Source organism: Ammospiza nelsoni, chromosome 6 (assembly GCF_027579445.1).
Source record: "Ammospiza nelsoni isolate bAmmNel1 chromosome 6, bAmmNel1.pri, whole genome shotgun sequence".
NCBI lineage: Eukaryota > Metazoa > Chordata > Aves > Passeriformes > Passerellidae > Ammospiza > Ammospiza nelsoni.
In genome coordinates, this window is record NC_080638.1 from 60,340,802 (window position 1) to 60,357,343 (window position 16,542).

Sequence of the window (16,542 nt, forward strand, 5' to 3'; positions counted from 1 at the left end):
AACCTCTGATGATACCTAGAAAGAGAAATTTTTCTTGCAGACTTTGGCTCCAAATATATTTCCCTGTGGCTCAACATTCTGACAGTACTGATGTGATATTGAGCCAAGAGGTTTTCCACAAGTGAGACACACTTCTGCAGTGGATTTTAATACCAACCACTTCCACATTCTCCTATAATAACAAATATTTAAAAGGTCTTTATTGACTTCAACTCACAACAATTCTGGAAAAAACTGAATTTTATTTGCTTAAAAATAATTGATATACTCACAGACAGAATCATTTAAAATAACAAAATTGTAAGAAAAAATAGTAGAAAATAAGCAGTGCTGAAAGACTGTTATTTTGATGGAACAGCCAGACTATCACACTAGACAGACAAACGTACCAGTGACAACATCTTCAGACAGAGACTGCCAGAAACAGCCCTAAGCTTTAAAATGTGTCTGTGCCTGAAGAATCTGAGTCTCCACATGCACTGCTCAGACTCTGAGTTTCATTCTCTGTGCTCATGCCAGGCAGCTGCACTGACACCCCTGCTGCAGAATGATGTGGATTCAGGTGAGGGGCAGCATCTCCTAAAAAAACAAAAAGGAAAAGGAAAACTAAAGTCATTATTTGCTGTCTGTGACAAATGACTGAACTCTGCTGAAATCATCTCAAATCATCTCCATTTTTCCATTTTTCATGGGAATGCAGGTACACAGACAGCCCTGCTGCCCACAGTTCTGAGGCACTTCAGAGCCAGCAGAACTCTCCTTACCAGGTAACAAAGGGATGGATTTCTGTGCACAAACAGAATCACAGAAGGGTTTGGGTTAAAGGACCTTCCAGACCATCTCATTCCAAACCCCTGCCATGGCAGGGACACCTTCCACCATCCCAGGTTGCTCCAAGCCCTGTCCAACCTGGCCTTGGACACTTCCAGGGATCCAGGGGCAGCCACAGCTTCTCTGTGCCAGGGCCTGCCCACCCTCACAGGGAAGAATTTCTTCCTAATCTCCAATTTAACCTTACTCTCTGTTAGTTTCATTCCCCTTTGTCCTGTCAGTCCATGCCCTTGTACAAAGTCCCTTTCCAGAGTTTTGGATGCCCTTTAAGTATTGGAAGCACCTGAGTTCTATAAATACACTGGGTTGTATTTACATACACCCACCACACACACACACACACACACACACACACACATCTATAACCTTCAGCAGGCCCAGAATAATTGCAAATATGCATACTGGTGATTCTGGTGTTTTCCACAGCATTGGAAAAGCCATGGGCAAAAATTAATGTATTTAGCCAAAGATGAATCAATTCATGGAGCAGGGAAAGGAAGTCATGGATCAGGGTAGAAACAAAGAATAAAGGAACTCAGGGGAAATAGCACTGGCACTCAACTGCAGCAAGAGCATTTTGAGATTTCAGTTGTCCTGGGGGCATTTAAGTGCAGCAGCTACAAGCAAAACAAACATTTCTGAGTCCATGTACAACAGCAAAGTCTTGGAGCTTGTTCTTATTCCAATAAGCTGTAACAATTCTCCCTTCCTCTGTGATAGACTAGGTAATTAAAACACTGTTTTCCCAATAAAACAAAAAAGTTAGGCTTTCTTTCAGCCCAGTTAATTATCTACTGTGTCACTGAAGCAGTCATCTGCATTCATCTGACTGGCAGCAAAGCACGCTTCGAATGGCTAATTAAAACAAAACCCCACTGCTAAAATAAAATTCCACTGTTGTTTTCCTGCTGGAACAGCAGCCAACAGCCTGGGAAATCAAATATCAGTGAGGCCCAAGACAGTAAAGGCAGGACAGGCCAGCAGGAGCACAAGGGCATTTTCTGTGTTCTCAGGGAATCAGCACATCACCTGGAGAGGAGAAGGATTTGGGGAGATCTCAGAGCAGCCTTCCAGTGCCTAAGTGGAAGAGAGCTGGAAAGGGATTTTCCACAAGGGTGTGGAGTGATGGAACAAGGGGAATGGATTTAAACTAACAAAGAGCAGAGTTAGATGGGATATTGGGAAGAAGGTGTTGGTTATGAGGGTGGTGAGGCCCTGGCACAGGGTGCCCACAGAAGCTGTGGCTGCCCCTGGATCCCTGGAACTGTTCCAGGCCAGGCTGGACAGGGCTTGGAGTAGCCTGGGATAGTGGAAGGTGTCCCTGCCATGGCAGGGGGTTGGAATGAGATGAGCTTTAAGGTCCCTTCCAACCCAAACCATTCTGGGATTTTGGGATTGCAGTCTGTGGCTGTGTCTGTGTGATACAAAAAGGCTGCTGGGTTTGTTTGCTCAGGCATGAAAATGACACAGAGAAGACCTGACTGTGCAATGCCCAAGGAAACCTGGCAAATCATCCTCTGCTAAAGCCCCTCTCCAACCCTAGATGTAGTTTGATGCTTTCAAAGCTTGACTTTCTTAATAATTTCCACAGTCATGTCACATTCCATGATGTCATTGTTTCAACAGCTGTTTTCAGGTTTGTTAAAAAAGGGGGGGAAAAAAGGAAAAAAGAAAAAATGAAAGGAAAAAAGAAAGTAATATTCCCTTCTCCCAAGGCTCTGTTAGAACCTCTCAAGTCTTTGATTCTGGGAGTGCTAAAAGAAAGTATCATATTAGTCTGCATTCCTCTAACACATATTCTAATATATTTTACAGATATACTACAGACCAATTTTACAATAGTTATAAAGTGTTAAAAGACAGAAAAAATAAAAATAGTAATTCCATCTACTTGCTCAACAGAAAATTTACCAGTTCTTGAGCTATCAAAATATCTTTAATTTTAAAATACCCAAAGTCAACACTGCCCTTTTTTAAAGGCAGAAACCTGAAGTCTCTGACTTTGTTACATTCACACAGAAAATACAGAACATGGATTTTCAGCATTTTAACTGTGAAAAAACTGTGGATCTCATATTTCAGCTAAATGGGAGATTCTGCTTCATGCCTGTAACTTCCCAGGATAGAAAGCTGCTGGTCCTGAAACTCTACATTGGCCCCAAAAATACAACTACCAAGTTACTCTCACATGTGTTTTCTCATTATTACCTTTTGCTGAGTGTAACCTCGTGCACACCCAGTGCATAAAACACTTTAAACACACATCCAGGGAGGGGTTTGGGAATAAAGACACAAACAGAGACAGACTGGTTTAAATCCCTGTATAGCCCCTGCTCTGCTCCTTCTTTAATAATGTGATATTCCATTTTATGTCTTCCCCTCATCAGAGAGCAGCTCATAACCAATATTAAGATGCTTTCCTCTTTAACACTGAGTTCCTTACCAGAATGGTTAAAATCTTTTGATACACCATAAAAATTGAAATGATTTTTTTTTCCTTTACAAAGCACAAAAGGGCAAGCAGTCAGGTAATCTTCATGGCTTCCCTCCCCCCACCTTTTTTAGAGGCTCTGGGAGTACTCAGTACAATTTTGTAATCATGTAGTTAGGTGTATTTATAAAAATTTCCTTGTTAAAATCCAATAAATGGAGCATGTGACCTTAGGTGACCTCCAGTTTTCCAAATTCATTATTCTAATAGAATAAATTCCTATGAGCTGTGAAAACTGACACTCTTGGTAAGAGAGTCCTTGGCTGGTAGAAACTCATCAGTGACTGAAAACATCTTGGTGACCTGCTGATGGAAAAGGTCACATTTCAGATCAGAGATTTTTCCTGTTCTTGGCACTCTCTAACAAATTCATGTACAGTATTTAATTTCCAGACCTTTGTTTAACAGAAGCATAAAAATTAATGGTGTGTCAACCATCCAGTGACCTGTGAAGGGAGTTTTTCTCTAAGAGGTACTGTCACACTCAGAATACGCCACATACAAAGGGTGTCATGAATGTGTGCCAAAGGAAAAAGGAATAAACCACACTGAAGGAAGTTTGGTTACTCACACCATATAGCAACAGTAAGAACAAAGAAAAATGTTTAAAATCTTTCTTTTTGAATTTTTCTATTTGGCAAAATAAAAAGACTAAACAAGTCTGACTTCTAAGCCAAATGAAAACCATGTGCTTTAACTCCTCTGACTGGGTGTCCAAATATGAAATAAAACTATTTTAAACCTGTCTGGGGATGAAAGAGAGCCATATCTTGTAAGTGAAATTGGAATCATGGAATCACAAAATGGTTTGGGTTGGAAGGGACCTTAAGGAACATCCAGCTCCAACCCCTGCCACGGCAGGGACACCTTCCACCATCCCAGGCTGCTCCAAACCTCAATGTCCCACCTGGCCTGGAGCACTCCCAGGGATCCAGGGGCAGCCACAGCATCTCTGGGCACCCTGTGCCAGGGTCCCACCACCCTCACAGTCCAGAATTCTTTTCCAGTATCTAATCTAAACTTATTCTCTTTCATTTTGAAGCCATTCTCCCTTGCCCTGTCAGTCCATGCTCTTGTAAATCACCTCTCCCCATCAATACAATAAATAGGGAGGGTTTGAAGGATCAGGACCCAGGTTATTTTTCAGTACAAAACCAGAACCATAATTACTGTAATTACCTACCTATTGCTTCCTAAAATTTCAAAACAATCTTCCCTCTATTCCCCAACTGAAGCAGCTCTCTTCAAGAGCAAGAATAAACTCCCAAGACTGTAAAAACAACTCCAGTGCTGTGCTCTCATTCCTTTAATAGCAGGGGCTGATAGGAATGACTTGTTTCTTCTTCTGCCAGATTCCAGCTGCTTTTTCTTTGTTTATTCCTGACTTCAAAGTTTCAAACACTGTCCTGTACCAACAAATAACTTCCTCCAGATGGCATTAGCTCAAATGCTCTGAGCACTGGGATAGCACAGCACCTGCAGATCCAACTCAGCATCTTAAAATCTTCACTGAAGGTGCCTTTTTTTTTTTCTCCTGTCATTCCCCCATTTTGCTTTTTCCCTACATAAAAAGATTTACATCTGGCATACAGTTGCAAAGACCATTAGAAGGGAAAGAGAGTTGTCAGAAGTTCTTTAGAGAAGTAAAGAAGTTCTAAAGCAAAGTAGAAGAACAAATGTCTACAGGCTCAAAGGTAACCGTTGGCAGTGGGAACATTTTATAGAGCCACAGAATGGTTTGGGTTGGAAGGGACCTTCAAGATAATCCAGTTCCACCCCTGCCATGGGCAGGGAACCTTCCACTATCCCAGGTTGCTCCAAGCTCCATTCAGCCTGGCCTGGAACATTTGCATGGATGAGGCAGCCACAGCTTCTCTGGACAACCTGTGCCAGAGCTTCACAGGGAAGAATTTTTTTCTAAGATCTCACCTAACCCTGCCCTCCGTCAGTTTGAATCCATTCCCCTTGTCCTGTCACTCCATCCCTTGTCCAAAGTCCCTCCCCAGCTCTCCTGGAGCCCCTTTAAACACTGGCAGGGCCTTTAAGGTCTCCCTGGAGTCTTCTCCAGGCTGAACATCCCCAGCTCTCAGCCTGGCAGCCTCTCTTATTTACATCTCAATTCTCCTCTCTTATCTGTTCCTCTCTTTTCTCCTATCTGGAGGATAGGACAGCTTGGAGCAACCTGGGACAGTGGGAGTTCCCTGCCCATGGCAGGGGTGGAACTGGATGCTCTTGAAGGTCTCCTTTTACCTGTAAGCAAACCTGTGAATTCCATTTTGCACCAATATGTGTCCAGGCCATGTCTCCATGGGTTTGTATGGTACCACACTGAAATTCACTCACTTTCATACATAATGGTACAGGTGAGTTACCAAGCACAGCAACCCAAGAAGTGGCATTTCTGGCAAAATCAAAATTATTCCAGGCTTGCTGGGCTAACAAATTCTTGGGTAAGAAACATCCATATTTTGATGTAAGTGATTCTGAAGGCTGAGCTGAAAAAAGAAATTGCACTGCAATGTCAGTCATGCTACTAACTATAATGATATTCAGCATTTCCAGTTCAGTCACATTTAGCTGCATTGTGCACACTGGCTATTGAATGTTTCTGTATTCAATGGCTTATAAAGTTGAAAGTGGATAGGTTATAGAACTAATGAATACAATCTGTTTGTCATGGAACAGCCAAGTTGGGGCAGTGTGGGTTGGGGTTAAAAAAGAGCTGCAGGCTTTTGCAGGACATCTTGTTCTTGTTTTCTGTGTTTCTGTCCCACTGGAAGGCAGAGCTCTCACCTGCTGCCAGGTGAATGTTTGGCAAAGCATTCACACAGCAGGAAGAGAGCCCCTGCCCTAAAAAGCACATTTTGGCAGAGCTGAAAAAGCACAACTTCTCCACAATAACCTAAACAAGCCCATGGATTCGAGGTGACAAAAGCAAGAAAAGCTTCCTCTGGAGGAGGAACTCTCATTTCTGTACTCAAATAATCCAAAATTTTGGGCAAATTATTCTCCATTTATTAGAAATGAGAGTTCCTCCTCCAGAGGAAGCTTTTCTTGCTTTTGTCACCTCGAATCCATGGGCTTGTTTAGGTTGCTGTGGAGAAGTTGTGCTTTTTCAGCTCTGCCAAAATGTGCTTTTTAGGGCAGGGGCTCTCTTCCTGCTGTGTGAATGCTTTGCCAAACATTCACCTGGCAGCAGGTGAGAGCTCTGCCTTCCAGTGGGACAGAAACACAGAAAACAAGAACAAGATGTCCTGCAAATGCCTGCAGCTCTTTTTTAACCCCAACCCTCACTGCCCCAACTTGGCTGTTCCATGACAAACAGAAAAGACTCGAGGCAAAACAAGGCCAGATTTCTAGGGCTGAGCTCCATGCAAGGGGCACATTTACAATTAAAACACTTGAGCTGTTTTACAGAAATGGACAGACATCTGGGGGAACTGAGCCAAAAATGTCTGGATTTAAAAGCACGAGTCTACTGCTGGAGCTGAAAAAACATGGTTTCATTCTCAAAGGCTGCAGCCAACTCATAAACTTCCATAAGTGGGCCACAGACACCAGTGGAGACAGAAAACTATATAATGTGAGTTCAGTTCAAGTTCTGACCTAAACTTGGCAAATTCCACCTTCCCCTTGGTGTCATGTACTTACAGAAACCCTGCACACAAGCACACAGAAAATAAACACGTGTATACACACACACTGTGCTTTTGCTGTTTGTTTGTGTAACCCCCAATGTATAGCCCAGCTATAAATATTTCCAAAAAGAAAATAAATGCAGATCCCCAGCCAGTAAAGGAGGGTGGGGCCAGGCTCAGCAGCTAACAAATATTTCAAAGCAGAATATTTGAAAACGGTTTTCTCCTTCTCCTCTCAAGTTGGAGTTCAAGGTTCAGTGGTTTTTCCAAAACACTCTATATTCCCACCAACAGCAACACTAAACAGAACAAAAACTAGAAATACATTACATAAACTAAAACCAGATTTTTCAAAGTCCTAACACAGAGACCAGCAGGGAAGGGCAGACAGAAAGCAGCTCCAAAAACATCTAGAAACAAGATTGCAGAGTTTACTAAATAAATATTTCCTTTTGGTGCCTAAAATCTCCTCTGCTCCTTTAGATCTGGTATCTTTTCCTCTGCAGAACCACTCACTGCTTAACAAATTTGTTCCCTGGCCACATCTTCTGCTGCTGTTTCCCACCAAATCCCTTCCAAAACATGTGTAATGATCTTTCCAAATAACTACAGTAATTATTAGTACTAAGAAGAAATATTAAAAGTGAATTTGATTTTTCCATACAGATGGCTGTGATTTTTGGATGTGCAATTGGCTCAAAACAAATAATTTAACATTTAAGCACTGCTCTCTCTAGGCTGCAACCAATTTTCCTGAGGAAAACTTAGCATAAATAAAAGCTGCAACTTTTATTTTAAAATAAGAAAAAGAGAAGGAGTTGGTTCCTTACTGGTCCAGAGTCTTTGAAAAACCACCAGGAAAAATGTGTATCTTGTGCAAGGGAGGAGGGAGGAGTAATCCCTAAATCCACAAGAGATAACCTAGGTAAACAGCTGGGGGAATCAGGAGAATCTGACAAGTGCTAATTAAAAATCTGCAGATCTAATGGTGTAATTAATATTTTACTTATTCAGTAAAACTAAATATCACCTATATACAATTTTTTAAAAAAATTTATGCAAAATTTAACCAGCAAGTGGACAGAAAGGTGATTTCAAAAGCATATTTCTAGAATATATTGGGCTCTGTTATTCATGTTTGGGGGTCCATACATTTTAATGCCTGTATCTGAAACAAAATAAAGCAACAAACAAAAAAAAAAAAAAAGGAACTTGAATGATCAATTATGGGAATTCACACTTAATTCTAAGATAAAGTTCTGCTGAATTCCCTTGGGATGTCAGTGCAAAGCCAGCAGTAGCACTGGCTCCACTGAGACCTCGTATCTTAATGATATTAATTGCAGCAATACTGCCTCCAGCTTATCTGCATCGTGCCACAGTGCCACACATAGCAGCATTCACAGCCTTCTTGGGGAGTGGCAAGGAAAAGAAATAAAAATCAAAGCATCTTTTTAATTCTTAGAGGTTACATGGCCTCCTTTTATTGAACAACAATTTAAAAATATTTTTACACGAATAATTAAAGTTGAGCGACCAAAGTCAAGTGATGTTTCACCATCAATTAAGATCTGAAAATTAATTAAAATCTTCCCAGTTCAGAGCTGAAATGCAGGTGGGGGGTCCCTGTGAGGCTGTGGATGCTCCATCCTCTGAAGTGCCCAAGGCCAGCTTGGATTTTGGGGGGATAGAGGAAGATGTCCCTGCCCATGAAAAAGGGATAGAACTGGACAATTCCAGCCCTGCCAGATTCCAGACACCAAATATCCAAAAAAATCCTCAGAGGACAAGTTTCAGTGAACCCCTGTAAGAAGTCACAAGTCACTTTTCACCACTAAGAAGTTCAGTGAGAGACCTCAATGAGCTCTCCCTCAAACAGACAAGAGGTTTTATCCCATGGCTGCAATCTGCACCCAGATTTGACTGAAAGTCGGGGAATGGGTATCAAAAAGAAAAGAGAAAACTTTGAAGGGAAGTGCTGCAGGGCAGAATTTTCTCATTTCAAGTCACTCCTCACATATAATGGAGCCACTAAATTCATTCTTATAATAAAAAATTAAATAAGGTATACTCAGTGTAAAGAACTTCAAATAAAAAGTGTTTTTCTAGACAACCACAAGCAAACTAGCTTTATGTCTCTACTCTGAATACTTAAATATTCACATGACTCTGAATACTTAAATATTCACATGATCCTGTGATTTATTTTGATGATTTTCACTAACAAAGTCATGGGATTCCCCGTCTGGAAACAGTTTGCCAAGACTCCCTTTACTGTACTACCATTACCAGGATCTGGCATATTCAAAATGCTTCTACCTACAGCACAATTACCCAAAATTTTTGTAATTACACCTTTTCAAAAGAAAATTATGAGCATTTTCCCCAAGAACAAAACAAAACAAGACAGAACAAAAGCCAGCCCTATAGAGTTTGCATTTTCCAATGGTCAGTCTAATAAATTCCAGAACATCTCCATGCACATTTCTAGCACATGGACAAACAAACTTATAAAAAATACATTTTTTCCAGCCTTTGGTTTAGCAGCAGAGGGTGGCCACTACAGGTTTTACCATTTGTGGATATCAACGACCTTTGAAAACGGGTAGGAATAAGCATTTCTAGGAAGCTTAGAGAGGCAAACAACTTTTCTGTTAGCTCAGAAAGAGGACTGAATAAATGAGCACATGTTCAAACAAGGAAAACACTAAATGTCTTTACTGGAAGATCTGGGAGCTCACTGTTACAGAAGCATAAAATAATTCAGGTTAGAAAACACTTCAAATATCATCAAGTCCAACCGTTAACCCTCACCACCATGTTCACCCCTAAACCATGGCCCCACATCCAACACATTTTTTTCAACATTTTCAGGATGGTGATTCCAACCCTCCCAGGGCAGCCTGTTCCAATGTCTGGCCACCCTTTCAGTGCAGAAATTTTTCTTAATATCCGACCTAAACCTTCCTTGGTGCAACTTGAGACCATTTCCTCTGGTCCTGCCTGTGACCAGACCCCATTTTGACCTGCTCTTGAAATGAGCCCTCAGTGTGATGACAAGTAACTCTGCCTTCACAATCCTGTGACCAGAAACTTGGAAAGGTCTGGGAGTAAATATATGATTTTATCTTGTGCTATTTTAAAGTTTGTTGAAATCTAAAATGAATAAACTTTGTGCAGTACAGATAAGCATTCCTCTTTATAAAAAACAAAACAAAAAAAAAACCCCAAAACAACAAAAAAACCCTACAACAACCCCCCCAAACCCAACAAAACAAAACAAAAATACCCCAAAAACCCAAAAAGACCCCACCAAACCAAAAAAAACGTCCCAAAAACAACAACAACAATAGTAACAACAAATCAAACAAACAAAAAAACCCAACCCAAACCAAATCAAACCAAAACAAAAAAAAACCCCTTGGCTTGTAACATGGGAAAGAGTAAAACCAAAATTCCTTTGCAATACTTGGGTGAATCTGAGCTCTAAAGCAGTAGAATAAATGAGCTGCAGAAATGTATTTCTCTACATTAATGTTGCACATTAAGCACAGTGCAGCACCTTCTCTACTCTCTCTTAGACACATCAGTGATTTTAATATCATCCCCCTCCATCTGTGCTAAGTGGCACAAAACAACAAAACACAGGGGGAACTGCAGGCAGCTCCCAGCAGCACCAGAGAAACCAACAGCTCTTGTCAGGAGCTGCTCTGCACAACCCTTGGAGCTGCTGTCAGGCAGGACCTTGAACAGAACCTTTTCCATCAGGTTCTCATTTGGGAGGTGCTCTTTGCCTCTGAAGCTGCAGCCACACATTCAAAAATTGAAATTTGGGGTGCTGGCTGCACCAATTGCCTTCAGGAAGTTCTGCAGCTCTGACTTTTCCCAGCTCAAGGTGTTGGTGCCAAACCTGGTGAGCACCCAGATCATCCCTCAGTGCTTTGGGCCATTGTGGAAACCCAGGGAATATTTCTCTGTCTGCTCTGGGACTCTCATTCATGGAGAAAGTTTCCCAGACTTCAAGATAAACTAGAATCCACAGAAGTGTGAAATGGATTATAGAGAGCGGTGTAGGTATCACTTGGTGAGAAATTGAGGTTTTGGGATTTTTAGTATGTTGTGGATGGAAGCAAGATGGAGGGCACAGGGTGTTGTCCTGGGTTTCTTTTCTTCTTCATGCTTCTTCTTCCTCCTTCTTCTTGGGTTTGGGTGGCATTTTGTAATTGGGCAGGAAAGTCCCCACTGGGGCTCTTTGGGATCAGTTATTGGGTTAAAAGAGAAAATAATCTAGGTGTCAGCTCTTCATTGGATAGTTTAGCTTTAAAAGACCTTGTAACAAGAAATTCTTGGCCATTTTGTGCCTTGCTGCTGAACTCACAGTAGTGAGACTGTTTTACTGATAAGAAATAATAAACACCTGAGTCTGAACATGAATTACTGTCTCAAGTGCCTTCAATCCGGACCCAGAGAAACCAAGAGGCCATGAGCAGGATTAACAGAGCTTGTTGGCATCTGAGGGAAAATAATTTATCATTTATCAGTTCTCTGGGTTTAAATATGCATGGCCAAAATACAGGGAGATCTGCACTGAAAAGGATCGTGCATGGAAATCCAGTCTGCAGGTGTGGGAGCAGAGTTGGGCTCTGCCTGACGATGGACACAACTTGGAATTATCCAACCAGTGAGGCTGTGAAAGTCCTCTGAGGTGCAGGGCACAGACACTGTGCATCATTCCAGAGCACACACCTGAATTCAGGAGCTGTTACAGGAACAGCAATTACACAAAGCTCCTCAGCAAAGTGGCTTTTGCAAGCCCTCCCCACACCTGACAATGGCACAGACTCAATTTTTCAGCACAATCCTGATGAGACACGATGACACCCAGTGTGTGCCAGCAGGAAAAGCACAATGGCAAAGGAAGCCTTATCCTGTGTGCCTCATGGAATTTAATGGCTCCCAATATGTCACCTGAAGCAAATTCACTCACATTATACACACAACACACTCCCAGGTTCAGCAATACTTTCTCTGCAAGTATCAGATAAAGCAATCTGTTTTCTGGCAATTTCCCTCACATGCTACAATAAGACCAGGATTTTAAGAAACATGATCCATTATTTTCTTTCTTTCTGCCTCTTAAATATCAGGGAAGAACTGAATCTGGAATATACTTAAAATTCAATACATCTCCAAGTTGGGGAATATGTTTTCCCTTGTCATTACTCTGTCACTGAGCATTATGCTGCCTACACAAGAGCAGCAGAGAACAAAGGCTTAAAGATCATCTCTCTTTAAACACAACATGTAAGTGTCACTGTTATTAATGCAATATTGGGGTTTTTTTAAATCTTGGAGGCAGAGAAGCCACGTGTTGCAAAATCTCTTGCAAGAGGACTGTCTCCTACGTTGGTGAAAGCCTGGAAAGGGTCTGGATCATGCCTGGAGCTTCTCTCACTAATTCTGCAATGCAAACTGCAATGCAGTTTTAACTCTACTATTACAGGTTTTCCAATCATTCCCTGTTCCTTCAGATGAGAAGTAAACAGGTTAATGCAGATTTTTAGAGAGCTACTTGGAAAGGGAGTAGTGCAGTATCCAAGGTGCAGCTTTATTCACACAACCTACATTCATTATGCACAGAAAGTTTCCTGGAAACCTATTCTAAAATCTGATAAGAAAAAATCCTCATTAAGAATCATTTGCTTGTTTAATTTTCACTTATTGAGCTTTAATGTGCCATAAAAGTAATAACAACAGTGCCTTAACTAAGTACTGCTTTTCTTGTGTTCATTAATTTCAGAAGAACACAAAACTGCCTGTAGATACAGGAAGCTGCTGGAAAATAAAAAGGAACCAATTGCATAAACTCAAACGAGGAAAAAAAATAAAATAAAAAAATTTTTTTTTTTTTTGGTGGAACACTGGGTTCAACAAAAATGCATTCTGTTCACTGTACACACGACACCAATGGGAATAAGAGCCAGTTCAAGTTCTAAGTTACCATTACTTGGGTAATGGCTTCAAGCTGCAAGGCACAGCTGTATGGGCCCAGCCAGACAGGCTATCACAGCAATGCTTTGATAGCATGGGGCCCTTAAGTGTCAGGATATAGAAAAGGCAGCAGTTGTTGGCTGTGAAAACAGTCTGATACAAACCAGATGGGGACTCGCTTCATGGGCAACACAAAGGAAAACAATTGGCTCATTCAACAAAGTCAGGCCACTGCCCCAGAGAATTAACAGAAGACAATAACAGTCAACCAGAGCTGATGCAAACAAGAAACAGCCATGTGGTTAGGGTTTAAGGAATTGTTTCTCCTCAGACTAAACATAAAGTTTTGATTTCTAATTCTCATATTCATTAATTTCAGTCTCGTTTACAAGCCCCTTCTTCCTCCAAAGTCTTCCGTGTAATTCATTTATGTAGCACCAGCCTTCACACACCTACTTAAACAAGAAAAAAAAATCTATGACAAAGGCAGCTCTATTAATCTAATGTTTCCTGAGGAATGCCAAGACCACAGACAACTTTCTGAACCGTGGCAGAACAACATTACAGATACACAGAGGGTTATTAGACATATTTACATGCATATGGCAATATATTTACTGATTCTTTTTGATTTGAAATGCATAAAGCCCAATAGGTCACATGCTGGGTTACCAGAGTACAGATGTCCTCCAGTTTTGTGAAGAGTTCTTCTGGTTTCTTACTTAGGTTTTTTTTAAGCAAACTTCAGGTCAATTATGTTGCCACATAAGAGTTTTGTCAGGCTACAGTTAAAAAAAAATCTATTAAAATAGCTATTACCAAATCTTTTTTTAAGCAATCAAAAATTTAAAAACTGCCTATTTCAGCCATAACTCAAAAAATCCCCAGCCCACTCATTTTTAGAAGCTTGTAGAAGATTATGGTCCAAAATCTTAATTGCTCTTGCTGTTTTATTACAGGAAATATGAAAGTGACATGTGCAAAGGTATTTTGATTACAAATTACTTACAGAGATTGCACAATAACTCAGACCTCTAAGGGCCTTCTGCAATTTTACTCTCAGACTGAAAACATCTGAACTTTCTTTTCATGAGCTTCAGACTATTCCCCGTGGCAGACCCTGCACCGTGGAGCTCCACACGAGTCTGAGAGCTTGGATGGCACCAAGGAAACCAAACCTGGAGACCCAAGCAAGGACCTGGACATGGAGATGTCCTGGATACCTTGTGAAATCAGTGTCCCACACATCATGAAATCACAGAATGGTTTGGGGTGGAAGAAACCTAAAAAAAATCTTGTTCCAAGCCCCTGCCATGGGCAGGGACACCTTCCACTATCCCAGGTTGCTCCAAGCCCCATCCAGGCTGGCCTTGGGCACTGCCAGGGATGGAGCAGCCACAGCTGCTCTGGGCACCCTGCTCCAGGGCCTCAGCACCCTCAGAGTGAAGGTTTTTTTTCCTAATTTCTAATCTGAACCCACTCTGAATGTATGGCTCTCATTTAACAGGCTGACTCTGGAATGAGAGAGAGATTTTGTCCCAGAGTGAAGATTTTTTTCCCTAATTTCTAATCTAAACCCACTCTGAATGTATGGCTCTCCTTTAACAGGCTGACTCTGCAATGAGAGAGAGATTTTGTCTTTTAAGAAAGTGAAAAAAACCCTCTCTGAATTAATGAATCAGAGATTCAGAGGCCCTAATCATCCCCTTAAGTGGTTCTAGCCTTCAGCTGCTGTGGCTCCCCAGCCTTTGAGCATGGCTTCACTTCAAAAAAAGGCCAAAAAACCCCAAACTACCACATATTACAGGTAGAAAAAACAGGTTTTACTTCAGTGTCCTGCCATAAGCACAGAGCCAACAAAGCCATTGTGTGCTGTGCTCTCTCTGAGCTAAAACATCTCCCCAGCAGAACCACAGGGCTCATTTCCAAAAGTGCAGCCAAATTCTTGAACCCTCTGCAGCAGGGTTGGGCTGTCACATCATAGCAAGAGAAGACTTTGCCTGCAGTGCTGCTATTATTCATTTTTCACATCATATATATCAAGGTCAGACCACATTTTCTACGTGCAGCTGAAATTTTGGGTTGAGTCCCTGTGTTAGGTCGTTACCAGAAAATGCTGAAGTTTAGGAACAGAACAGCCTTTATTTATCAAGCCTTAAAACCTCAGAGATACTGGCACTGGTAGTCCTGCATTAAAAGCAGATGAGAGGGGAGCAAAAAGCTCTTTAAACCCCAGGTCTGCCTGCAGAGGCAAACCCCAATTGCTGTTATAAAAAGGGTTTTGGACATGGTTTGTCAGAGAGCTCCTGCACATAAAGGGCAGCTGGAGCAGGGGGAGGCATGGCTGCCCTGGCTCCCTCAAAGTGAGGATTCCAACAGGAAACTGCTCCCCCCTTTCTCTTTATTTATTTTTTTTTCTTCTTTTTAATCAGGAAGGAAGCTTCATCTTCAGCAACAAGCATTCCCTGTGTAATCTCCCTGCCTGGCTGGGTCTAGGACAGGGTCCAATTACTGAAAAAAGCAATGTGTGCTTCTGAGAAGTCACTCGTGCATTTCCACTGTAACTCCAACTTGTAAATATTTCCCATTTATAACTCTGATTTACGTAACAGGGCACAGTGGCAGCTGTTAAGTAAATTAAACAATTTTCTCAAGATCAGTAATTATGGTTTCAGGATAATAAAAACACGCTAAAAGAAAAAAGTCAGAAATTAGGCAATTTGCAACAAATTCCGTTCTTTTTATTTCTCCTGAAGATACAATGGCCTGACAAGGACAGACTCTGCAGCTGTTTTACTGTCTTTAAACAAACACAGCTCTGCCTAACTCTTGCAATATGCACAGTGCCTAAAATAAGGTCATATGTAACCCTGAGATTATTACTTTAACAATCTGAGGTAGGATGGAGAGCAGCAGATAACCCAATAAGTCTAAACCACCTTGATTGGCTAATTTTGAGGCAAAATATGAACACAACTCTACCAGACCTAGAAAAGGTGAGATCCGTTTTCATTGTTCACATCTGGTTGATGATTTATTAATTTGTATTAAAAATACATGCCTGTATGACATTAAAAAAAGAAAGAGTTAACTGGAAGGCAAAGTCATGCTGTACACAAAGAGACACAGTTACTTCCCTGCAGCCAAAGTACTGGGGGAAAAATGAATTTCACAGACCTGCTCCATATTTTGTGCCACACTCAACAACTTTCACTCAGGTTGTTTAGAACTGTGCTCAAAACCAGCTCTTCTTTCTTTAAAAGCTAAACAGAAGTTTTAGATTAGAGCAGAACGACAGGACATACAAAGGTTCTAAATTTAAATTAAGTTTTTCTAGGTGCAGGGTGTTTTTTTTCTCCTCTCAATGACAGCACTGTGATAAAAACCAGAGCACAGTAGTCCACAGACAAAGTTAAACCCATCTCCATCATTTACTACTGTTCCTTGCAAAGGCAGTCACAAAAAGCACATTTGCAAATGGTATTTCAGAGATGAGGATTTGCTGTACTTCACTTACAGAATCAGTTGCATGGAAGATGAAGAGGGTTTCACTCCAGCTTTATGTTAGGAAATGTTATTCCACAGAGTTAC

At 41.2% G+C, this 16,542-nt stretch overlaps 1 protein-coding gene across 1 annotated transcript in view; it reads right to left on the reverse strand.

The window, feature by feature from the left end:
- Nucleotides 1–222: 222 nt before the first annotated feature.
- Nucleotides 223–16,542, reverse strand: part of KIAA0586 (KIAA0586 ortholog) — a 70,153-nt gene continuing 53,833 nt past the window's right edge. Inside the window, exon 31 of the mRNA XM_059474060.1 lies at nucleotides 223–579. Within this exon, the coding sequence (XP_059330043.1) occupies nucleotides 437–579 (143 nt within the window). The 3' untranslated portion in view covers nucleotides 223–436. The remainder of the gene's footprint in view (nucleotides 580–16,542) is intronic.